Raw genomic sequence first — 24,470 nt, 5'->3', positions numbered from 1 at the left:
CGCCACGCTGCACGCCCCGCCGAACGCTCCGCTCCGAGCGTCCACTCAGGCCTGACGCTTAGGAGTCGTATGCGCCTCGCGTCGCCTCTATCCGACGCGCGTCCCTTGTGGCGACCACCCGTCGACGAAGCGACAGCTGACTTTCACGAAGCTGTATACGCCGCTAACAATATTACGAGGCATATCGCTCTGTTTTAGTACTTTTCTCGAAGATGGTGGTATGTATTTAGTAGTGCCTTAACTCAAAACAGCTGCTGATAACTTTCTTAGCATATAACATTTAGTAGATCGAGCGTGTTTTCGGTAAATTTATACTTAAAATTCGAAGCAACGGCCAAGATTAACGTACTTTTTAAGGGCGTAAGGTAACGGCAGCTCTTTGACCGATCTTTTCATAAGTATAGAGAGTCGTACGCGCCTCGCGTCGCCGCCGTCGGACGCGCGTCGCTTGTGGCGGCGGCCGGTGGACGAGTCCGACGTGCCGGAGTCCCCGGAGCCCGAGGAGCGCCGGGTGAAGTGGCGCTTTTGGCGGCGGCGGCGGCCTGCTGAGGAAATTATGTTTTGGTCATATTTATACTGATATAGATGTCACTATACGAAAGAAAGTGATCAGAGACTAGGACTGCGAACCGACGTCTTCTACGTTTGCTTAAACTTCTAGGTATATTTTATAAAAATATTGAGGGAACAGCTTTCGTTATTTATGCAATCAGAAGTTAATGTATAAATATTCAGCTTTTAACAAAACTATTACTAAGCCAATTTTCGTGGCTAACGTCACGATGAAAAACACATTTGAAAGCTAAAGTTTAGAGTTTAAAAAGCCATTTTCCACCCGGTTACTTACATAGAATTAAGTAGGGAGATAAAAACAGTCTGGTAAACCAACTTGCCAGTAGAAAAAAAAACGGAAAAAGTGAAACTATTTAGCCGTTTGGACGTTTTAAACTTCGCATCTTTAGTTTGTTTGAATAAAGAATAGACTTACTAGTCCTGGAGCCGGTGTCAGAATCCTGACCGGAGCGGCGAGAGCTGCCGGCCTCGTAGCCCGTGCTGATCGGGGAGGAATCCGCTGAAGGCGTCATTTCACCTATGCCTGTAATAAAAAATAATGAAGTACACTACTTTCGGCATCATAATTTCAAGAAGTCGGTACAGCCTCAAGAAGTCTCACTACAAACGCTTACCGCTGTCCAGCTTCTGCCTCGGCGGCTTGTCGGCGCTAGTCGACGAGCCGGCCTCGGCCTCGCCGTCGGCCTCGAGACTAGCTTGCTTGGCTTTCTTGTCTATTAGTCTCACTCACTTGAGTATCACTACAAACGCTTACCACTATCTAGCTTCTGCCGCGGCGGTTTGTCGGCGCTGGCCGAGGAGCCGGCCTCGGCCTCGCCGTCGGCCTCGAGGCTCGCTTGCTCGGTCTCGGTGTCCTCCTCCGGTTCGTCGTCCTCGACTTCCTCCTCGTCCGCGTCCCAGTCCATCTCCCGGGACGTCGTGGCTTCGCCACCGCCCATCTGGTAAAAAAGAGAACAATCAAATAAACTGGTTCTGAACAATTTCAGTCCATTAACAGTGTACTATTCTTCGGAACAGCAGACACTAAGGGTCGGTTGCACCAAGCCGTCTGCCACCGATAAAGCGTTCCCAAAATTTTATTGTATGGGAAGTTTCACAGATCTCTGCTGCGTGACGTTGATGAGTCTGTTAACTGTGGTTGGTGCAACTGGCCCTAACTATCAGAATCAACTAACGCGCGTCGCGCGCGGCTACAGCCCAATATGAACCTTCGCGCATTCCGACAAAGTTCAGGATGACGCGCCGGGCATGATAAGCGTGGCGTACAAAGGGTTAGTGCCTTTGAAAAAGTAATCAAAATGGTTCTCTATATTGGGGAACTGATTGCCAGATAGACGCAAATAAGATGATTATTAGGCCTGATACGCCTAATAATAATCATGACCCTCGTATTGCGTCGTGGGTCATAGGTTATTGTAAACCAAAAACATGGCATATGTATGTTTGTATCGATGAGTACGGATATGATGGTCGTTCTTGTCTACGTGACAGCGTCATAAAAACGTTGTCCGTCGCTTTCTATCCCACAGTGTTAAAAAGTGACAGTTATTTTATCACGTGGATAAAGATGGATAAAGCTATCCATAATACATGGATAAAGCTATCCATAATACGCCGGCAGTAAGCAGTACAAGTTTGTTCCCGGGTTTGGTGTTTAAATAATCTGCAGACGCTCTTATCTTCTTAACAATAAAGTTGTGCTTAGTTCATTTTGAACAGGCGCTTAGCGACTTCTTTTGCGAATCGTACAAAAGACTATATCACATTAGCTTAGCGTTTGATAATGGCAATCATTATTGGACGTAGTTTAGGGTAAAAGATCCAATCCACAAAAATTTCTGTCAAACGGAAAAGTCGTTCATTTAAATGACAAATTTTAAGCCGCGTCTCCACCAAGCGCACGCGCCCGCGAGGCACCCTTGCGAGCCAAATGCTCGGTCTGTGTGGACGTGCCTCGGGGCCGTTCGGGCGCACGTTGGCTCGGCCGAGCGTGCCTCGGGGTCGAGCCATCCGCTGTCGGTAAATGCGACATGCTCAAAGGTGCCTCGGTGTGCGCTGCTTTTTCGGTGTGGACTGGTGGTGGCTTTGGCTCGCGAGCGCGAATATAGTTTAAATAATTATGAACTCTCAAGAGCAGTCGATCCATTTGATTCAACTATAAGGTGTTGTGGGATACCAAAGATCCAAAACCTTTAAATAATTTTACGAGGGAAAAGACTGTTGGAGGGAAATGTCTAACAAAATGTATTTTTGAAATACTCTGTTTCGATACTCGAAATAAGAATTGCCAACTGGTATAGAGTCTCCGTCTGGTAAAAATCTTAAAATTATTAAAATTCGTTTTCTCACAGTTTTGCTTCTCTATAACTTGTGTTGCACTTTTTAACTTTATCGGTCAACAATGACCTCAAATTTTAAAATTCTTCAGTGCATGTAAAATTCTATACTTACGGTTTTTTCAAGTTACAATTCTTGAAATAATGTATTTGCGTGTTTATTGCGACCCTCATAAAGTTTTTTTTATCCACCAGCAGCGTCTTGTTGGTATTTTCTTAAAACGTGATTTTTTCCTCTTTTTTATACAATAAGCCACTAGAAAAATCACAGCAGCAGAAAATAAAATACACAACTTTCCATCGTGAATTGCCTCGGGCTTCTGATGGCTCGGTCTGCCTCGCGAGGCTCGCCTCAGTGTCTCCGGGCTAACCTCGAGGCTGGCTCGCGAGGCCAGGCTCGCGAGCCACGCATCCGAGGCTGCCTCGCGAGCGCGTGCGCTTGGTGGAGACCCGGCTATAGAGGATGGATATTTTACGCTAAAATACGTCCTATTTAGGGTTCCGTATCCAAAGGGTAAAAACGGGACCCTATTACTAAGACTCCACTGTTCGTCCGTCTGTCACCAGGCTGTATCTCATAAGCCGTGACAGTTGGAATTTTCACAAATGATGTATTTATTTCTGCTGCCGATATAACAAATACTAAACAGTACGGAGCCCTCGGTGGGCGATTCCGAGTTGCACTTGTTCGATTTATTCTCCACTCACCTTCCCCAAGTATATCTCGACCTCAGCCGGCATCTCATCCTGGTCATCGTCGCTGTGTGGGTCCCTGCGCCGCCTGCGCCTGTCCCTCCCCTGTCCTGGCCTGTCCTGTCTGTCCGTCTGTGACTGAGAAGTCCTGTCGCTGTCGCGCGTCTGGCTCCTGTCGCGCGTCCTGTCTATGTCGCCGTCGCTTCTCGTGTCGCGTTCGGGCGTGCCGTCTTCGTCGAGGGGTTTGTCAGCGGCGTCTGCCGGGGTGGACTGTGTTCTGCTGGCTGATGGGACTGGTTCTATAGATTGAAAAAAAAAAGTATAAAGTCAGAGCACACTGGCTGCGTATGTAAAAATTTCACTATCGAAGGTAAGAAGTTAAATATTTACTATAGATAATAAATAACCCAAATTTCTCAATTCACAACGGAAATACGTTTATCAACAAAAACTCAAAAATCTGTACCTACAACAATGAAATATAGTCGGGTGTCGCTCATACTAAGTACTTCATTAACAGTGTTCGGTACAAGGATATTAACCTATCGGTATAAGTATTTGTACAAAACCTTGGGACACTACAGCGTCTCCCGAGCGTTCACCTCATGGAATATGACGTCGCTACGCAGTTGAGCCAACGTCGCTAGGTCGACAGACGCTAGGGTGGGGCGGGTCTTACCCGGTTGAGCGCCAGCGTCATCGGCCTGCGCCCTGGGCCTCTCGTCGTCGCGCAGCTCGAAGGTGAGCATGCCGCGGCAGGGGCGGCGCTCGGCGCGGCCCCACGAGCGCGCGCGCGCGCCTCCCCCCGCCGCCGCCCCTCCCCCCGTCCCCGCCCCTCCCCCCGCCCCGCCCGCGCCCGGCTCGGAGGCGCCGCGCGGCGAGCCGGGGGAGCGCGGCGGGGTGGCGTCGTCCGCCCGCTGGAATTTAATATGGTTTAAGGATTTGTACATTCTATAATATGTAGTTGTAGTTTTAATGGCCGCCATTATCAAGACGTCATAATAGCGATAACAAAAAAACTATGAGAAGAAACATCAAATATGCGGTGCAAACTTTTGGCCGTTGTTGTTACAAATTTAACACTTTTTTTCTGCTACAGTGACGTCACTCACGAAAAAAAAAAACGTAATTTATTATCAAATTACCTGGTCCATGGAGTCATCAGGGTTATCATCAGAGAATATGTCGCTAATACTCGTGTCGTGCCACATAGGCTCTTAAAAACGTACCATGATTATGTACAATTTAAAAGTCGCTACGGCATTGTGGTATGGGGTAAAGTCACTATGACAATACATAATTAATTATTAGATTACCTGATCGGTGGAGTCATCAGGATTGTCGTCTGAGGTGTCGTCCGAGGGCGCGTCGAACCTTAAGGCGCCGGCGACACGGGACGGGCCCATGCTCAACACCAGGGACAGTAATGCGTTCATCTCGCCCGCGCCGCCGTTGCGGTCTAGGTCGTGTAGTGCGTTTAGGCCCTCTGTAGAGGTATATAGTATGAAAAATGGCTAAATATACAGTTTAAAATATAAAATACGCTTTAGAATATTAACCTTAGTGTTTAAAACCGACATTTGCATGCTTTACTCGATATTTTGCGAACTTTACTCCGATAGTGAACCAAATCTTGGACTATGGGTTTTTATACTCGTTTGATTATCCCAGTTGGTAAGACTGATCCGTCATAGTACTAGAAAATTGTCTAGTAAATTAACCAATCAAACTGTCATTTCAGTCTCTGCAACATAAAAGTAAGGGCTGATTTAGACGGGGGAGAACTCGCATGCGATTTTAGTTACATTGCGGACGGTCGGTTACGTCCAATTCAACTGACCGAACAAAACCCGCAATGTAATGAAACTCGCATGCGAGTTCTCGCATCGTCTAAATAGGACTTAAAAACCCTGGTTACACTCACCGACGTCACTCTCGTCCTCAATAGGTATACAGATCCGCCTCGGGCACGGCTTCTTGGCGGGCGGCGGGCGCGGCGGCGGCGCGCGCAGCTCGGGGTGGCGCCGCCACACGCCGCCGCGGAGCGCCGAGCGGACCATGCCGCGGCAGAGGGTTTGGAGACGCGCGGGGCACTGTTCTTCTACGATAATATTCAAAATACATTAAAATGAACGATGAATGATGAAATGGGCAACAGAGAGTTATGGAAGAAAAAGACATGCTGCACCGACCCCAAGTGAACGGAACAAGGGCAAGCGAATGATATGAGTGTCATGCCAAAATATAACCTAATCTACTAAAGGTGGAATGCGAGATGATGCGTACGCATGCTTTCAGCTTTCCGATGCGTACGTATCTTCATAATAACGAGCGATTTCTCATATATAAAATGCGGCTCGATGCTGAGAGATGTGATTCCACCCTAAGATTTTCTGAACAAAGCGGAATATTAACGCACAAAGCGTCCACCACACCACCTAAAATCAACGTCTCAGCCTCAAGAGTCACAAGAACCTGCTGGCCGCCGTCATGAATTGAACTTACAGTCTTATTTTAAAACGACATTTTAAAATAACATAAAATTTGACATAAATATTCAAGTAACATATTAAACATATGTATATCTATGTCTGGTACTAGTTTTCGTTGCTGGAAATTGTATAGAATTCAGGACGAGTAGTTGTAATAGCCATTGCCTAGGCCTCCACAAAATAACGGGGTTTAGTACTAAGGCAGAGAACCACTAATGGAAGAGTATAACTCACCCAATCTAATAAGATCCCCTGCCTCCTCCTTCGTGGGCACGCGCAGCGTCGCGAACGAAACGTTAAGGACGCTGCGCGATGTCCACTCCGACTCGCCAACTCTCTTCACCTGAACAAGGTTGTCGTTCAGGGGCATCACTAGAATACCACCCACCTGGAAATTATTAATAAATAAGTATTGGTTCCAACACCAAATATAACCCTGAATATGCGGCTTAACAACCTTTAAAAATGGTAAAGGCGGGTCCACACAGAATGAGTTGTTTCTCAAGGAAATTGAGGCTGCAACAGCTCTGGCGAGATGACTCGTTCTATCTGGACCCACCTCATGATGTATACACAAAAATAAATACATACATAAGTCAAGTCTAGGTATTCCCCCAACATTAGTTAAATATCCTAAGTAAACTTTAATGAACTGATTGTAGGTTTTCCAAGTTTTATTGCACAATAACAACTGCCTATTACACTGTATTAAAAATGTGAATGATGAAATAGGTATTACATATTACAAAAAACCATTAATGACATTCTATAAATAACTAAAGAGCACCATATTTTAAAATTGAGATACTAATAAACTCCCCAATCTGTTTGGTTTGTAGTTTGTACTACTAAGTGTATGTCAGTTAGATTGAGTAGTAGATTGATCAATCAAAATGTTATGTCTGTCTGGAAAACAACACATACCTTGATGAGCTGTTTGAAGTAATTCTGGTACTCCTCTGGGCATCCGGCACCGCAGTAAACCCGGTCATAGGGTGCTCCCAATGGTGCTATGCACAGTCCATTGCCTATATAAAATGCACAAAGCAGTTTAGATAAGAAAAAGTAACAGAGTTACTTTTAAAATTATAGCATTAGTAAGGATGATAATAAAAACCGGGCAAGTGCGAGTCGGACTCGCGCACGATGGGTTCCGTACCATAATGCAAAAAAAAAAACAAAAAAAAGCAAAAAGAAAACGGTCACCCATCCAAGTACTGACCCCTCCCGACGTTGCTTAACTTTGGTCAAAAATCACGTTTGTTGTATGGGAGCCCCATTTAAATCTTTATTTTATTCTGTTTTTAGTATTTGTTGTTATAATAATAAAATAAAATAAAAAAGCCCTTTATTCATTGTAACGTGTTTACATAAAAAAATTGAAAATAAAACTATGACTTATAATATGTGTTATTACTAATGAATCCCTAGTGGGTAAAGGCCTCCTCCATTGCTGCCCATTTGTCCCTGTCTTGTGCTGTCGCCATCCAGTCTGTGCCGGCCGTTCTTTTTAAGTCTTCCTCCCAACGCATTTGTGGTCTGCCCCGGCCTCTTTTGCCAAGTGGACCTCTCCATTTGGTGACTATTAATGTCCATCTCTTATCTGTAAGCCTTGCTGTATGGCCTGCCCACTTCCATTTTAGTCTTTTTGCATAGCTCAAGGCATCTGTTGCTCCTGTTTTTTCTCTTATTTTTGAGTGTCTTATTTTATCTATTTTTCTTATATTGAGCATGCTCCTTTCTAGCGCCCGTTGACATGTAATGATTTTTCTTTGAGCTTTTGCCGTGAATTTCCAAGTTTGGCTTCCGTATGTCATACATGGCAAGACACTTGAGTTTAGGACTTTAGTTTTAATGGCTATTGGCATGTTACTTTTAAATATACCTTTTAGGCTCCAGTACTTGTTCCATGTTTGTTGTATTCGCCTTTCTATTTCCGTTTCATTATTGTCTTTATTGAAGCTAATGTTCTTTCCTAGGTAGGTATATTTTTCTACATATTCCAGCGTGTTTCCATTTATACTTAGTGGTCTTTTCCAGCTATTTGTCATTGCCTTTGTCTTACTTAGGTTCATTTCTAGTCCTACTTTGATACTCTCTATGTGTAGGGATTCCGTCATGTGATGTAGTTGCGTACATGACTCCGCTATCAACACTAGGTCATCTGCAAATCTTAAATGATTTAAGTAAGTACCTTGTATGTATATTCCTAATTTACTCCATTTTAGCTTGCTGAAGATGGTTTCTAGAATGGCGATGAATATCTTAGGAGACAGTGGGTCTCCTTGCCTTACTCCCCTTTCTATGGGAAAGGTTTGGCCAAGTGACTCTAACTTGATTCTTCCTGAGTTTCTTCTGTATATACTTTTGATGACCTCTATGTATACATCATCCACTCCTTGTTCATTTAAGCTTTCCCATATACTTGTGTGGGTTACGGTATCGAAGGCTTTTCGGTAGTCGATGAAGGCTAGATACAAGGGTCTCCTCTGCTCTTGGTATTTTTCTATGATTAATTCAAGTGTGTGTATGTGGTCTATCGTCGAATATCCTTTCCTAAAACCTGCTTGTTCCACCGGTTGTTTGGCTTCTAATACTGTGCTTATTCTTGAGTTGATTATTGATGAAAACAGCTTGTAGAGGCTGGGTAGCAGGCTTATTGGTCGGTAGTTGTTGATATCCTTTGGGTCGCCTTTCTTATAGATTAGTATAATGTTTGATTCAGACCAGTCTGAGGGTGTCTCTGAACTTTGTAGTATTAAATTGAACAGTACAGCCAACGGTGTTGCCAGGATATTGTTTGCTAGTTTTAGTGCTTCGTTGGTGATGTTGTCTGACCCTGGGCTCTTTTCTAGCTTTAGCTTCTTTATTGCTTCCAAAATTTCAATCTCATCTATAGGTTTAATGTTATTTATGTTATTATTTTTGCTTTGGTTGTTATTAGACCCTACCTCTTTATCGCTGTACAGGTTTCTATAAAATTCTGTTGCCATGTTGATGATATCTGATCTATTGCTAAGATTTTTGTCCTGTTTTTTCAGTTCGCCTATCCAGGATTTGTAGACTCTTAGTTCTTTGTTAGCCTTCTTTGTGCTGCCCGAATGTAGTAGATGTTTTAATGTAGATTCTTGTCTGTATTTTTTATAGTCATTACGTATATATTTGTTTACTAATTTATACAGTGCCGAGAGTTCATTTTTCATGGCTCTTGTTTTGTTCTTGGTTTTTTGTAATTCCTTTCTTCTTTTTAATAGTTGCATTGTGCGTTCTGTTAGTATTTTATGTTGCTTTGTTTCTTCTGGTTTTACTTGACATTGTTTTAAGCTATAAGTAATTGCGTTTTTGATTGTGTCATGATAGGTCTGCACTGTCATGTTATTTTGGGAGTCAGTCGAGACTGGTAAGTTTGTTTGTAAGCATTCCAAGAACTTTTCTTTCTCGACTTCGTTTCTAAGTTGGCTCAGTTGGTTGCTTGTAAATTTTGCTCTACATTGTTTTTGCTTTGTAAGTTTAACTGTAGCTCGGAGTGGTCTATGATCTGAAGAGTAGTTCAGGTTTAATGTACCTGTGTCAGTGAACATCTTTGGTTGGTTAGACAGCATGTAGTCTATCTCGTTTCTAAACCTACCGTCTGGGGATCTCCAAGTCCACCTTCGGGTAGCCTTTTTTTTGAAGCATGTATTCATAATTGTTAATTTGTGCTCAAGTGCAAAGTTGACTAGTCTCTGTCCCCTGTCATTTCGTTCGCCATATCCATGTTGCTTCATAATTAAGTGCTCTTCTGTAGTGGGGATGCCAATTTTAGCATTAAAGTCTCCCATTATTACTATGTGTTTGTGTGTTTTGTTAAGTGCCGAGTTGATTGTACTGTAGAAGTCTTCTACTTCCTTGTCATTTGAAGATTGTGTTGGGGCGTAAACTTGTAAAATAGATATTTTGTACCCTTGTATGTTCATATTTAGTAATGCTACGCGTTCTGATATTCCAAGGAAGCACTCTATGTAGTTTTTTAGGGATTTCTTTACAAGGAAGCCCACTCCATATTGGCCAGGGGTGCTTCCTATATAACATAGAATAAAGTTTTCATATTCTTCCATATTGTTTCCAATTCTCCTTACTTCAGCAATTCCTATTATGTCATATTTAATTGACTTTATGGATTCTTCAAGTTCTATTAGCCTTTCGTGTGTCGACAGGGTTCTAACATTATATGTTATTAAGTGTAATTGTTTTTCATTTCTTTCGTTGGGGTCTGTCCATGTTGAATTCTTTGGAGGGTTTCGGTCTAAAACTTCCTCGGTGACCAGCCGGCTTGGAAGTTGTTCTGTTTGTTTGTGTTTTGATAAAATTAATTCTGGGTATGTTTTATTACATTTATTTGTCTGTATATTTTGAGTTGTTGGTTTTAACTTCTTTGTAGTTTTAGTAGTATTCCGGTTGCCTGTAGCTTTTAGTTTTTTGGAGAGCTGTTTGATGCGTTAGTAGGCAAGATTCCTACAAAATTATTTTTCTTAGATTGTTTAGCTGGCTGCGAGGACGTAGTTCTGCCTTGGCTTGCGCTAAAGTTGTTTGGTGGTGTTTGTGGCGGTGTTGATGGTGTCCTCTTTCTTTTTTCTTGTTTGTTGTCAGTATTTTCCTTGATGATTAGTTTATCGTATTTTATAATAGCAAATTTACCTGCTTTTCTAGCCTCTATCATTTTTGGGAATAGGGCGTTCCTCGCCTCTATAACTTCTTTGGTGAAGTCGTCCGTGATTTTGATATGTTTTGGGATATGTTTCTTGTTCTTTAAAAGTTCTAATTTTCGCCATCTTAGTGTTAGCGTAACTTTTATTGGACGTATTTTGCTATTATTAACAGGTTTCTTCCCTAGTCTTTCCATGTTACTAATCTCCCAAACGTCCCATTCTTGGGATTGTATACCTTCATTGACGATGTTTAAAGTTTTCACTACTAGATCCATTAACTCACTGCTATTCCTTTCACTTTCTTCAACCCCGTGGATTATTATATTATTTTTCCTCGAGTCTGCTTCTAAGGTCTGTATTTTTGACTTTAATGATTGGTTCTCTGTTTTTAATTGTTCAGTATCGCAAGATATTTTTTCTAATTTCTCGTCTATTGTTGAGCTGATTGTTTTTTGTACCGTTGCGTTTATAGAGTCTGTTTGTATACGTAGTTGCTCCAACATTTGGTTCCATAAAGATGTTGTTTGTTCATCCATGGTAGTTTTGCTGATTTTGGGCTGGCAACCTCGACTTGAAATGTCAGCTGTCACTTGTCACTTGTTGCCGGAAGTTGACGTAGTTTTAGGTTATCTTCGTGTAGTTATACTTATGTTTATTGCTAACGACAATTCACTTTTATTGCAGTTTTCGTTGTGATCCTTATCATTTATTCACTTTCCGCACTAATTTAGTGACACTGACACTTTGTCTTCGTTGTGACGTATTCGTATCGTTCGCTCCGCGTCTTTTAGCACTTGTTTCGAATTTATTTTACGAGCAGTTGACGAACGCGTATAGCTACCATGACAGTCGCAACCGGAAGCCCGTGTTTGTTGTTATAGTGGCAACAAAAATACATCATCTGTGAAAATTTCAACTGTCTAGCTATCACGGTTCGTGAGATACAGCCTGGTGACAGACGGACGGACGGACGGACGGACAGCGAAGTCTTAGTAATAGGGTCCCGTTTTACCCTTTGGGTACGGAACCCTAAAAACCAACTAACATTTTAAAGAAATCTTTTATATATCCAGAGACCTATAAACAGAATTCCCATTCCATTGTACGGATTGTACCTATTGCGAATTGTCTTGGCAAGTTTTGTTATGTGAGCAGCTAGAAGTTACATAGGGAATCTATTATATTGAATCATGGATAGAAATTATGTAAAATATGTATGCCTCTGCAAATTTGGCAATAATTATACTGTCTAGCCAGCCAGATCTCATAATTTGCCAAGACAAATGCAATTTGGATTTGTCAAAATAAAGATTTTGATTTGGAACAGAAGAATATTTATTTAGGCCTCTGGGTGGCGTATACTGGTAGTTTTAATAGTTACACCAAGAAAAGTCATAATTTAAGTTTTAATTTGACTTACCCTGATAATATTTAGGTTCACAAAAATCAAATTCATCCAGAACTGGAGAGTTCTCTATGAACTGTCCGAGCCTTTTATTAGCGTATTCAACCACCGTGGGATGCACTTCCACCCCATGGCTGATGCCGCTGGAGCCCAGGATCAACCCCACCAGGGTGCTGAGGTAGCCTGTACCCGAGCCAACATTCAGGAACGACAGCCCCGGGGACAGCTCCAGGCCTTCCATCACTTCACTGTCGGGCAAAGATTTCACCCGTCAAGCATTTGTATAGAACACCTATAATATGTTTAACAAAATGAGAATATAGGATCTAGATGTGTAAAGACATGGGAATATTTACTGTATTTCATATACATGTAAGGTCCACTTTTCAACTGTTGTTGCTACAGTGGACAAAGGGGTCAAGTTTCAGAGAGTTCACGTAAAATGACAAACAAGTGATTATGAATGGCGATTATTATCACAGGCCAAATGTTTACGTTAACTTTTGTTTGTGAGGATGTCGTTAGCGGCGCTTACCTGTAGATGCAGGGCGCGGAGAGGTGCAGCGGGCCGTGCCGCCACGCCAGGTCTTTGTAGGCCTGGTCCCGAGCATCCCGCGTCATGTAATCCGCGCGGTCCAGCGCCCTGAACACTCGCTCCACATCCCGTGACCGGATGTAGTTGCTGCTCACTAAGTTGTCGATCAACTCGTTGTTATCCCTGCCCGAGCTCACGGCGCCTCCCATATTGTTTGTTTTGTTCCGACCCTTCCTTGCACTACCCGACTCCTCAGCTGATAAAAATTGTGACGTCACACTTGTTTTTCAACATAATTCGTCGCCAATATGTCACGTTCACCACGATCTGACGATAATGATGCACCATGTACAGAAAGAAGCCTTTGAATCAATTGTTTTTAGAAGAAAACGCGATCAATTTCGTTAAAAACCAAGAAATCGAACAAGGCAGAGTAGCTCACATGAAGAAAATTGTAGTAGGTATTTTTATTTTTGTTTTCTCTTGACTGTCAAAAAGAGCCGATCACTGATTGGTCTAGATAAGAAAGGGAGAACGACTCGCCAATCATAATTCAGCATAAACAAAGTCAAAAAATCGGAAAGTGAAATCGATTGATTTGTTTATGATTTGTTTTGTAACGTTTTGTGGATTGTTGTTACGTGCATTGTTTTGATTTGGAAGCCTCACTATTAAAACTATCAGTTTTAATTCATAATTTCTTCAAATAAGTTTAATTCAATCCCAATATTATTATTAAATTTTACAATGCATACGTGGATCTCGTGAATATAGCATACTCTTTCTTTCGAGTCTATAGTCTATAGCCAATTTTGACAGATCAAAAGTCATCGAACCACGGGTTAGGATGAGGTGATTTGTTTTCCTAATTTTTTGTGAAATTCCGCTGGCCATTCTTAAAATTTCACAGTAGAAGCTGATCACCAACAGCCCTCTGAAGTGGACATCGATAGTTATATGGATGTTTTATAATAGAAGAATTGTCACGTCATAGTCGGACGTCACGATCAGCGACGTCCGTGATAAGCGTCAGGTCGGGGTTGATGGTGTAGTGATCGTCCTGTGAGGGTTGCGATGGCGGAGACGAGCGAGGCGCAGGCGAGTGCGTCGGCGCCGGGCGGCGACGCGGGAGGAGATGACGAGAAGCGAGACGAGCGGATGCTGGAATGCAACATTTGCCTGGACACAGCGCGGGATGCCGTCGTATCCATGTGTGGACATCTCTTCTGGTGAGCTTTCCTTTCCCGTAGCCTTGAAATTACGTTGGACACGTGTTAAGACCTAAAGATATTCTAACAAGGTCATGTCCAGTATGCAAGTATGCAAATGAGCGTCGTTGTTATTTTGTCTGTTACTTTAATGAATATGCATTCGTTTAAACAACATTAACTATCGTACTTGCTGTAGCTGTAGTGTATTTGCAGTGCTAAATAATAAGCAAGTTAAAAACAACTGGTTTCAATGTACTTCATCATAAATTGGTTTTATAATGAAACAAGAAACTGGTTTAGGTTTTAATTTTATACATTTATGGACTGTATTAAAGATAAACAGCAATATTAAATTCAATGTTACATTCTGTTTTACTATTCATTCTGCCAAATTTAGTAAAATTTATTTTATTTTGAGGTCAAAACAGGAGGTTATTTGATAGACAGACACTGAATAACTTACTAATTAGTTTCAAAACTAGAAACTTCTAATGGGTAATTAACCATCACTTACTTATGTCTACAATTACCTATATGTAAAATTACTAAGAAAAGTCGAATCAAAGTTTGATATTGAAGACATTGAGACTTCAGAGGGTTTTTATGACTACTTCACAATTTTTATTTATCCCATGTTTTTTTTTTGTAGCCAAATATTTTTCACCATACTTGAATATGACAAACTAAATACAATTTGAGCTAAATAATAATAAGGTCAAAATATTGGTTTGCCATTTTGTTGATGTGTCATGTAAAATACACCATGTTTTTTTTATATCTGTTAATTTCAAGGGTATTCCCGAGCTTAAACCAAGTAACTTTCTCAAAGACACCAGTATTCTAATTAACTCCATCCATTTAGGAGATGATCAATTTTTTTTTCTTATACAGGCCTTACGAGCATGTACACTTGCTTTAGGGCCTGTTTACATATTCATTAGTGCTTACTATGAGTTCATACATTTGCTACTAAACTTGAGTTCTATCTCCGACAAACAATGTTTGAAATGACATTGGTATGTCACAATTTTCAATTGTTTGGTCGAGTTAAATGTAATGCCCGTGTTACAACAACGCAAATATCCACAATTAATTGCTTTTAATAAAAATAAATTTAAAATTAACAATTTTTTATAATTAACTATGCCATTTAATTTTCTTAAATCGTCGTTGCGCTTACCAAATCTTATATGTGCGAGATCTTAATCAGATGAATTAATACCTTATGTATTTTGTTGCTAGGTAATTATTTGACAATCAAAAATCGAACACATATCAGCTTTGTAAAGCGCAACTATGAAATGTACTTACTTAACCATACCCCAAAGTAAACGGAATTCAATCAAAGCTCTCTCTGTCTGTACTTTCTGATAACCTTCCATATTAGAGATGCCCCGAATAGTAAATTTGGCCGAATACTGAATATTCGGCCCCCTCTCTCGGCCGAATACTCGGCATAACATGTGAACATTTTGAGTCACAATTATTACGAAAACTGTTCGCCAACAAAGCACAATGTTTGCTAATGTATATGTTTTTGTTGAACAGAATTAATGAATGTAGTTAGAGTCAATCAAATCAGACAAAAAATAAAATATTTTGGAATCAACAAATGCTCAAAAACTTGCCTTCTTATTTAACCACTTTCCAAGAATACATTTTAGATATTAAATATACCTATTTTTGGTTATTTTTTTGTAAAATTTTTCTTTTTAGGTAGGTGTAACAGATATTCGGTATTCGGCCGAATAGTAGGCAACATTCGGCCGAATACCGAATATCTGTTACACCTACAATGAGAAGGGGAGACGAAAGTTTGGAAAGGTTAATCGTTGTTGGTAATACTGATGGCAAAAGGTCACGGGGCCGTTCACCAGCACGATGGACTGACCAACTCAAAGGCGAGGAACCATCTCTCAGAAATTCTATGACGTGGTGAGGAAAGCGATGGACCGGAATCGATAGCGAGAGTGTGTTCGTGCCCGAACAAAACCCACCAACCACGATCATCAGTCATGATGGATGCGACCAAGAAGGAAGGTTACACCTACCTAAAAAGAAAAATTTCACAAATAAATAACCAAAAATAGGTATATTTAATATCTAAAATGTATTCGAATAGTAGGCAACATTCGGCCGAATACCGAATATTCGGCAAAGTGGCCGAATAGGCCGAATATTCGTGGCATCTCTATTCCATATCTTGCGCATCTTGAACAATATTGAATGTGTTCACAGCTGGCCCTGCCTTCACCAATGGCTGGAGACGCGGCCGAGCCGACAAGTGTGCCCCGTATGCAAGGCCGCCATCAGCAGAGACAAGGTCATCCCGCTCTACGGCCGGGGGAACACCAAGCAGGAAGACCCCAGGAACAAGGTATGTAGAGGAAGTACCGCAAACTACGTTCGACGTGTTGCCTCCCTGTCCCGCTTACATACGAATTTACAAGTGCGACAGAGAGACGTCGAACGTGGTTCGCGGTAGGCCCTCAGTAGCCTAGCTAGCTAGGCGTGAATTAACGCCCCTCGCCCTCGGCTTCGTACAGACGCCATCAGATATATCTGAGCGACCAAGGTGTTCACAATATCTGAACACGCACTCTAACGCCCTGACAATAGAGGCGTGCAGATATTTGTGAGCGCCTTAGCCGCTCCGATATATCTGATGGCGACTGTACTAAGGGGAGCGACTTCGCCCACGGCTAGATTAGTTCACTCTTCGCCACTGAAGGTATGTGTGGGTGTTCTTGATTATTCGTATGAGTGAAACTGAAACCCCTTGACTATTTTGTATCCCAAATACTAAAAAAATACCGTTTGATAGGAATCTTGCTCGTTAGAGGGTTCATATCATCATATCATTTTATTTTGTTTCTATAATGGCATTAGGTAATGGTCAAACATAATAATATACACCTCAACTTGATGATAGGTATACTAAGCTGCATAACAATAAATATAAGTATAAATAAGCGGAACTTAGGGAAAAGACTTAAAAAAACCTCGAAAAAAAACTTCATGTTAGCCCGCGAGCCAATCTCGCAATTTGCCGATTTTTTTTCTGAGACGCAATTGATTATATTCATAAAGTTTGCGTCTAAATTATAAGTGTGACATTCGCAATAACCTTCCGCAAATTACGCCTTGTCCAAAGACCTTCCAATCATGGCCGAATTGACTTTAAAATACTTACTTATTTACTTTCGAACTTTTGCTCTTTTTAATGTGTAAGTTTACAACATATTACCTACATTGTTTATTGAAAATATTGCCTTTATGTGATTGGCACGAGGTTTGTATGGTGAGTCAATAAATATTGCAAGTTTGCAAGAAGATCATAAGATTGGATGCATGTTTCAAATATGTTGACTGTATTTAGTTTGTATTAGGATAGAAAATCAAATTTAAACAATGTATCAATCACAAAAACTAACATTCAAATATCAAATATCGAGTTGTGAAAGGTCATTACTACAATTTAGTCGTTTTTCACATTTAGACTGGGTGTCCAAATTTACTCATCACAAAAGGTCTTATTTAATGAATGAATGAATGAATGTTTATTTGCTTCAAACAAGCGTATATATATATATATATATATATATATATATATATATATATATATATATATATATATATATATATATATATATATACGTATATATATATATATATATATATATACGTATATATATATATATATATAGGTGTTAATTTTTGTTTTTGTACGATCCTTGTTGTTGTTGTGTTGTTTTAGAACTAGTTGTGTGACGTATCGTATGCGCAATTATATTTGGACGAAACAGACGCACAATTTTATTATTTAAATATTAAGAGGGTCGAAATTTAAAATTCATGTATGTAAATTATTATGCCATCGACTGTACTTATGTTAAAAAAATGTGAGTCCCTAAAATTGGCCTCCTGTATCTACTATAATTTCTATGTTAATGTCATAGCTGTTGGATCTCGAAATGAATAAATTAACAAAATAAAATATTATGGCCATTAAAAGCTGTACACGTGTCTTCCACATGGTTACGCGACTATCACACTGATGCTGAACCACGCGCCACTCCTGTATCTAAGCGAGACAGCGCTATGTACGTATACACGGTGGCTAAAAAATAACTGCATTCCCGTTGCTAGGGAGGTTTTGGGATTATACTGAGCAACTTTTATTATGGGACCAACCCCGAAATCGCGAATATATAAATTACCCTCCCATAGAAAATGGACCAGCCAAAATGTATGAAATAGCCAAATTTTTTTTCGCGAATTCGGTTTTGGTCCCATAGTAAAAGTTACTCAGTATAATCCCAAAAGCTCCCTGGCAACGGGAATGCCCTTTTTTTTTAGCCACCCTGTATAAGCGTTGTCACGCTCGGACGCCGGATGCGAATCCGTATCCAATGTGTACACCGCCTTTCTGACCAAGCTTCCGGCCAAGGTGACCTTGGCTTTAGAACTCATTCAATAAAAAAATACAATTCTAGGTGCCACCGCGGCCAGCGGGGCAGCGTACGGAGCCCGAGAACAACAGCGGCTTCCCGGGCTTCGGCTTCGGCGAGGGCTTCCACATGTCCTTCGGCATCGGCGCCTTCCCCTTCGGCGTGTTCACCTCCACGTTCAACTTCGGCGACCCGAGGCCTAGCGCTGGTATGTTGTGTAGTTTAGGGCTAACTATAGGGCTTCGGCAAGGGCTACCACATGTCTTTCGGCATTGGGACCGTACCTTTCGGCGTTTGATTTAGCTACACATTTATCTGACTATTTTAACTGTTGGCCCAGTTAAATTAAGGGTTTCACCTCGGAATGAGAGATATAAAGCTGGAAACTCGTATAAAATTTAGTAACAAAGGTGTATACGAGTTTCCAGCTTTATATCTCTCATTCCGAGGTTGACCCCCTTTTTAGGCTTAAGATAACTGGCCTATGTAGTATGCTAAGTTTAGTACAAATTCCATCTGGCAAGGTCGCCATGTAAATACGCGAGGTCGTGTATTAATACAAATTACAATGGGCTTCGGTTCTTTTTTCGGCGCATATTTGGAAATCTCAAAACCGCCAGGCTAAAGTGGGACGGATGCTGGATCGTGAGGATTGGAAGTCCAGGGGGGAGGCCTTTGCCCAGCAGTGGGACACTTTATAGGCTCGTTAATGTTGGTTCCTTCATACTAAACATAACACAACATTACAACTTCGTTTTTAGGGTTCGGTACCCAAAGGGTAAAACGGGACCCTATTACTAAGATTTCGCTGTCCGTCCGTCCGTCTGTCACCAGGCTGTATCTCACGAACCGTGATAGCTAGACAGTTGAAATTATCACAGATGATGTATTTCTGTTGCCGCTATAACAACAAATACTAAAAAGCATGGAACCCTCGGTGGGCGAGTCCGACTCGCACTTGTCCGGTTTTTTTAATGTTTTAATCAGATTAATCCCCTACGTGACACTCGGCATGCAAACTTCATACTTACGTATCGTTTTAACATTTTGTTTAAAAGTAGGCATCTGATTTGACTACTCAATTCCATACCCTATTCAGTTAAATATTTGTATGACAGCCCCGCGCGGCACGGCGCAGTACGAAGAGGAGCAGTTCCTCTCGAAGATATTCCTGTGGGTGGCCATCCTGTTCGTGCTGTGGCTCATCTTCGCCTGACCGACCCTCTGCCCCTCTGGGTCTCACATACCCGCGGTACACTCATATCCGGAAGGTAAACTGATTGCTGTTTGATTGTTTTATATTTTATGGGTGGATCAATTGTTTCTTGTTCTGTCCCGTCAGCCAAGGTTATAGTTGCACAGTTATTGACCCCTAAACTGAGACGTAGACAGGCGCGGACGCCTGCAGCCCAATATCAACCTATATGTGCCTTCAACAAGGCTTACAATGCGCGTCACACACGGTACACGTGCGTTGAAAGGTTTAAAGAACTGTTATACAGACTCTTGCAACAATATATTATACAAAGAAGGCCGCAACAATATCTGACACGATCTTATTTGTAGAGCCAAGCGTGTCACATATTTTTGCGGCCTTCGAAGAGCAACATATTGCAGGTGACTGTACCACGATCCATTAATGTTTGGTTATTATAAATGCCATAAAATTTGTAGACTTAGCTTTGCAGTATTTGAACTTGCCTACGAAACTGGAAGTCCTGGGTTCGGATCCCGGTAAAGGCATTTATTTGCGTGTTTATGACTTATGAGGAATGTTTGTTAATCCTTAACACAAGCCTGTACTTACTGTGGGGCTAAGACAATTTGTGTAAGATAGTCCCAAAACCAAAATATAGATTTACTTATAAAATCCGGGTTTCAAGGAATGACCCAAAAGCGGTTGGGTGACAAGAATAATTGATTCACCCATTTACTTATTGAAAAATATGATAAGGATTGAAACCACGTAAATAAAAGTAACTTTAATTTATAAAAATCATAAGATTTATACGAAATAATATATATGCTCACGAAATAAAATCAGTCATAGCAAGCAAGGTAAGTGCGCCCATACAAGCATCTATGCCTTTGTTTAGTGATGTACGTATCGTAAACACAGATGCCCCGTGGCGCACTCGCCCCAAACCTTACGAATGCGCAGATATTATTGTATTCATTCCGAATACGAAATTAAACATTTATGTCTTATGAATTGCTCTGATGAGACCGGAACTATAAGAGAATGATTTTCAGATGGTTTAAAAGTTTAGATGTTGTAAGCCAGCCTAATAGAGAGTGATGTAAGGCAGCATTAAATATAATGAACATATTTTATTAATAGCTTGGTTTCCACTGTCATCATCATGATGGATAATTTATAGAAAAGTAGCTAAAAGTGAAATTTTAATTTAAATCAAAAATATCGCACGCAGGCAAAACTCCACTTCCGTCTGGGTTAAACAGTAGACTTATAATTTATGTATTCTTTCTCCTAACAATCTATCACAATGTAGCTATATTGTACAGATTATAGTTCGTTTTTTTTAGCATTAGAAATAAGGTAAACAATCTTGATGTGTCTTTTAATTGAAAAACACATTTAAAAAATAAGTTACGGCAAATATGTAACAATTATGAATCTAATACGATCATTTATATTCTTCTGCTTAAATAAGTAATAGTTTTTGAGTTTTAAAAAGCGTTTTTCATTTAAAAGACTTGTCAAGATCGCTTACCTTCTTGCAAGTTCTTTCTAATGCTAAAATAAACGAACTATAGTCGCTATCACATTTCTATGTATAGTCGCCACTAGTTACATGTGAGCGAACAAGATGCTTATAAATATCTAAACATGACTTTGTAGTATCTAGCTTGATCGTTATGAATGTATGTATTCCCTTCGTGGTTTGTTATCGCGTTGTATGGCTGCGTCACTTATGTTTGCTCTGAACATTTGGGCACATCATGTTCAGATATTTTTAAAACACTTGTATTTAAGGATTTGATGTAAAAAATCAATCAATAAGATTATTTTATAAACTTTCAACTTATGAATTGTTAATGTTTATACCTTTGACCTATAATACTGTAAAATACTATGCTGAAAAAGCTTCTTGTGCTGTAATCTCTATACGAATATTTATCTTTATGTAAACTGCCAGTTTTTAATCGAATTTCAACTGAGTTACTAGAGTCAGACCATGAATAGTCTGCAGCGGATTTGATAGCCCACGCAGTGAAAGTGTTATTTTAAACGTCAAACTTCTATAAAATTATGACGTATGAATGACACTTGCACTGCGTGGGCTATCAAATCCGCTGCAGACTTTTTTTGGACCAACTATAAACATTAAATTATTTATAACGTTAAAGTCACGTATTTTTAGTCTATCGCGCTGTTTCGAAGAGCCTACTAGTTACAAGCTTATGAGAAACGAGCCCTATGTCCCCATTTTGAAGCGCTATAAGTTCGCAACTGGTTAGCATGACAGCTTGCCGAAAACGCGGGTCTCCGAAATAAGTCGCATGGGTAAAAATACGCATGTTTAACTAATTTAATTTAATGATAGTTTTGTATAAATATTTTTAAACGCATTTGGGTCTCGCTTTATGTAGGGTCTGTCAATGCAAATTATGAATTTAATCATTCCTCACTCTGAAGAGTTGTTATTGTCTTTATATTGGAAAGAGCGGAATGTTCTCAAGATCTGGTATTAAAAAATCGATCTTAAGAGCTATGCAAGAAGACTGAAATTATAATGGGCGCTTTCAAGGACTTTAGCCCCAGACCATTTTCATATAAAGTTCCTTAGAACTTTTGGCTAACAGATCGATTCGATATAAAGACGTTAGAAATCATTTCGTGGGGACACAGTTTCACTCGCAAATACGCAGGGGCCTTTGTACAGTTCCATAACCTTGGTTCCCTGTTGACGCCGTACGCTGCCACGTTGTATGGGGCATTTCTATACGGGACGCTTTAGCAAGCGTATGGCGTCAAAAGGAGACCAAGGCCTAACATGTCCTTTTTTAGCTTTAGGCTTATAGCAAATAAGTGTCGGTTAACTTCAAACTCGGGTAAATCCAGTCGACCCTCTCAGCAAATATCTACCTAGTATTACCTTTTCTTAGGGCTGATTTAGACGGCGCGCGAACTCGCATGCGATTATAGTTACATTGCGGACTGTTGGTTACGTCCAGTTCAACAGACCAATCAAAACCCGCAATGTAATGGAACTCGCATGGCTCATCTTCTAAATGAGCCATTAATAATAAAATCGCATAATCTGATAGATGGATTTATCAGAGTTTGAAGTTAAGCGACTCATAAGTGGTTTATCATTATATCCAGTGTTAGTAACAAGCAATTGTGAATTTTCAAATCAACTGACATTCATAATACAAATCACTATGTTGATAATTCAAATTGTTTGTACAAAGTTTTTTTGTATCTCAACTAACTTTTTGGTATCTATATGCATGTTTGCAACTGTTAATATCAGTTGGTGTTTTTTCTGATAGTTTGCTTTAGTAGTCAGAAATGTACAGTCAACCACATATCGTCGGGTGACAAGCAAAAGTCATTAACTGACACCATTGAAATTATGGGACAATAAACCGTGTTACAAGTGTAATAAAGTGCATTGCTACTTGAATTTTTTGATAGTACTTAGTAACTTTTGCTTGTCACCCGACGATAATGTTATTCATCCGACAATGAGTTGTCGTGATCACTCCGAAGTTGTAGATGTAGAAGACGTTTATTTAGGGCGGTTACACACTAGCGTATTTTTCTGGCTAATACGGTCGTTTGGGCGTTACGAGCCTAGACGCGCGTTAAACACCCCTACATTTGGTTTTTACGTGCTTATATGCGCACGTTACTTTTCCCTACATTTGGTCTATACGAGCGTATGCGTACGCTAGTTAGTCTGAAGCCGCTCATGTTTATACTTCGTTTTTTTTAGCATTAGAAATAAGGTAAACAATCTTGATGTCTTTTTATTGAAAAAGACGTTTAAAAAAACCAGGCAAGTGCGAGTCGGACTCGCGCACGAAGGGTTCCGCACCACAATGCAAAAAAAAAAAACAAAAAAAAAGCAAAAAAAGAACGGTCACCCCTCCAAGTACTGACCCCGCCCGACGTTGCTTAACTTTGGTCAAAAATCACGTTTGTTGTATGGGAGCCCCATTTAAATCTTTATTTTATTCTGTTTTTAGTATTTGTTGTTATAGCGGCAACAGAAATACATAATCTGTGAAAATTTCAACTGTCTAGCTATCACGGTTCGTGAGATACAGCCTGGTGACAGACGAACGGACGGACGGACAGCGAAGTCTTAGTAATAGGGTCCCGTTTTACCCTTTGGGTACGGAACCCTAAAAATAAGTCACGGCAAATATGTAACAATTATGAATCTAATACGATCATTTATATTCTTCTGCTTTCATAAGTAATAGTTACTGATTTTTAAATAGCTTTTTTCAATTAAAAGACATGTCAAGATCGCTTACCTTCTTGCAAGTTCTTTCTAACGCTAAAAAAACGAACTATAGCTGCTGTGGAGCTCGTACTGTGCGACTGTTACTGCGGAATCAGCCTTATTTACGTAAAAAAAATTTACGGTTAGTCTCATAGTGAGTAGTATAGATAAAAAAATCCACAGCAGAACATTTTTTTTTTCACCTGTCCAATTTCTTTGTCCAATGTGTATTTGCATCTCACATTTTGCTTCGTGGAAGAGTGAGACGCAATGCCCACTGTACCAAGATATTGGACAAGTGGAATGCTAACCTAAGGCTTGAAACAACATTACGTACATCTTTTACTATTTCCCAATCGGTCAAACACTTCGCGATACTATAAGCAAATATATATATATCAAATCGCGTAGAAGAGACCACGAAACTTGTATTTGTTAGATATTGTTTATGTTAATATTCCTGTAAGTTAAGTGTATATAATTATTATATTTTAAAGATTTGAAGGGAAGGAAATTTTATTGTTTAATGTAATTTATAAAAATAAAAATACTTAAACACTGAAAGGAATGTTTTCATTTGAATCTATTGGTAATAAAACACTG

At 40.3% G+C, this 24,470-nt stretch overlaps 2 protein-coding genes across 2 annotated transcripts; one reads left to right on the top strand and one right to left on the bottom strand.

The window, feature by feature from the left end:
- Positions 1-186: 186 nt before the first annotated feature.
- On the bottom strand, positions 187-13,413 carry LOC134665490 (protein PRRC2A-like). Its single transcript, XM_063522464.1, has 11 exons — positions 12,723-13,413; positions 12,203-12,435; positions 7,019-7,122; positions 6,329-6,482; positions 5,527-5,703; positions 4,919-5,088; positions 4,282-4,519; positions 3,618-3,901; positions 1,328-1,511; positions 989-1,096; positions 187-545 (listed from the first exon to the last, which is right to left on the bottom strand). Exons 1-11 carry the CDS (start codon positions 12,929-12,931, stop codon positions 316-318), a joined length of 2,091 nt encoding a protein of 696 aa, XP_063378534.1. The 5' UTR covers positions 12,932-13,413; the 3' UTR covers positions 187-315.
- A 137-nt stretch (positions 13,414-13,550) lies between these two features.
- LOC134664910 (E3 ubiquitin-protein ligase RNF185-like) lies at positions 13,551-24,431 on the top strand. The gene is made up of 4 exons (XM_063521622.1): positions 13,551-13,951; positions 16,172-16,310; positions 18,430-18,592; positions 19,503-24,431. The coding sequence occupies exons 1-4, from the start codon at positions 13,797-13,799 to the stop codon at positions 19,598-19,600; spliced, it is 555 nt and encodes a 184-aa protein (XP_063377692.1). The 5' UTR covers positions 13,551-13,796; the 3' UTR covers positions 19,601-24,431.
- The last annotated feature ends 39 nt before the right edge of the window (positions 24,432-24,470 follow it).

The sequence above is a fragment of the Cydia fagiglandana genome, chromosome 6 (genome assembly GCF_963556715.1).
Source record: "Cydia fagiglandana chromosome 6, ilCydFagi1.1, whole genome shotgun sequence".
In the NCBI taxonomy this organism is placed as follows: Eukaryota; Metazoa; Arthropoda; class Insecta; order Lepidoptera; family Tortricidae; genus Cydia; species Cydia fagiglandana.
The sequence above is the reverse complement of the archived record's forward strand: the minus strand, read 5'-3'. Positions and strand labels throughout refer to the sequence as shown.